Genomic DNA, 1,080 nt, shown 5'->3' with positions numbered 1-1,080 from the left:
GGTGAAGCGGCTCTGCAGTGGGAATCACTGTTGCGGCGCGGTGTCTTTGTCATGTGTGGAGAAAAGCCAGTGCCCGGCCCCTTCTGCCCCGTCCCTAGCGGCTCCGGTGGTGCGCTTGCCCGCCTCGGAAGCGGCTGCAGCGCCGGGGGTGGTGGGAACGGTCCAGCCGGGGGTGGTGGGAACGGTCGGCGCCTCCGAGGGCGAGGGCGGCACCCAGAGGCGAGAGCGGCGGCCACCCCGTGAGGGGGCTCGTTTCCCCTCGCCGACAGGGGGAGACGCTGACCCGCAGGGAACGGAGCAAACTGATGATTTTCCTTCTCTCTTTCTTCCTCCGGCGGAACCACGCAGGAGCGAGCACCCGCTGGCGCAGCTCTACTGCCACTCCACCCTGGAGCACCACCACTTCGACCAGTGCCTGATGGTCCTCAACAGCCCGGTGAGCGCCCCGGCGGCTGCGGCGCGCTAAGGGCTCTGTGGGCGCGGTTTTAGTTTGAAGTTTTGGATCTGTTCCCAGCATCATAAATTCTTGAGCGCGCTTTATTCCTTTTTCGGTAAGGAAGGCGAAGCCAAACATTGGTGATCTTCGCAGCCTCCCGTCTCCAGACAACCCAGACTGTCTCGTGCTGCCCGAGGAGGAAATTTGGTTCCTATTTGGTGATTCCAAATTGGAGACAAAAAACCCTGGTATTTCATGGCCCTCAGTGGATTCCTTTTTTTTTTTTTTGGGGGGGCTAAATGAGGTAGATTATACAGTTCCCAGGTTTGCTTTCTCAAGGCAGTGGCACCATCTGTATTGAGAGCTCTGACCGCTGACAGGATGTTCCGTGAGGGAACAAAGCTATTTCACATCTTAGAGAAAAATGTGTCAACGTGAGAAAGCATGTGCTGTGCCTCTTTGTGTTGGAGGAAAAATAAGGTTCAAATCATGAGCTCCAAACACCGACAGTGGCTGCCTCTCGAGCGGAATCACGAGCACTTTTCATGGCTGGTGTTTTGGCTTGTTCCTGTCGTCCCCGTGAATTGCTTTTGTGAGAACAAAACATTGAAGGTCGAGACTCCGGGGTGCACAAACAGCGCGTG

The 1,080-nt window shown here is 56.8% G+C and overlaps 1 protein-coding gene across 2 annotated transcripts in view; it reads left to right on the top strand.

The window, feature by feature from the left end:
* PDE5A (phosphodiesterase 5A, cGMP-specific) overlaps positions 1–1,080 on the top strand; it is a 103,372-nt gene that overhangs the window by 93,748 nt on the left and 8,544 nt on the right. For both annotated transcript variants that reach the window (XM_004686636.2, XM_004686637.2), the window contains exon 15: positions 349–436. In XM_004686636.2, coding sequence (XP_004686693.2) covers positions 349–436 — 88 coding nt within the window. The remainder of the gene's footprint in view (positions 1–348; positions 437–1,080) is intronic.

Source organism: Condylura cristata, unplaced genomic scaffold (assembly GCF_000260355.1).
Source record: "Condylura cristata isolate star-nosed mole 26May11 unplaced genomic scaffold, ConCri1.0 scaffold00021, whole genome shotgun sequence".
Lineage (NCBI taxonomy): Eukaryota > Metazoa > Chordata > Mammalia > Eulipotyphla > Talpidae > Condylura > Condylura cristata.
The sequence above is the reverse complement of the archived record's forward strand: the minus strand, read 5'-3'. Positions and strand labels throughout refer to the sequence as shown.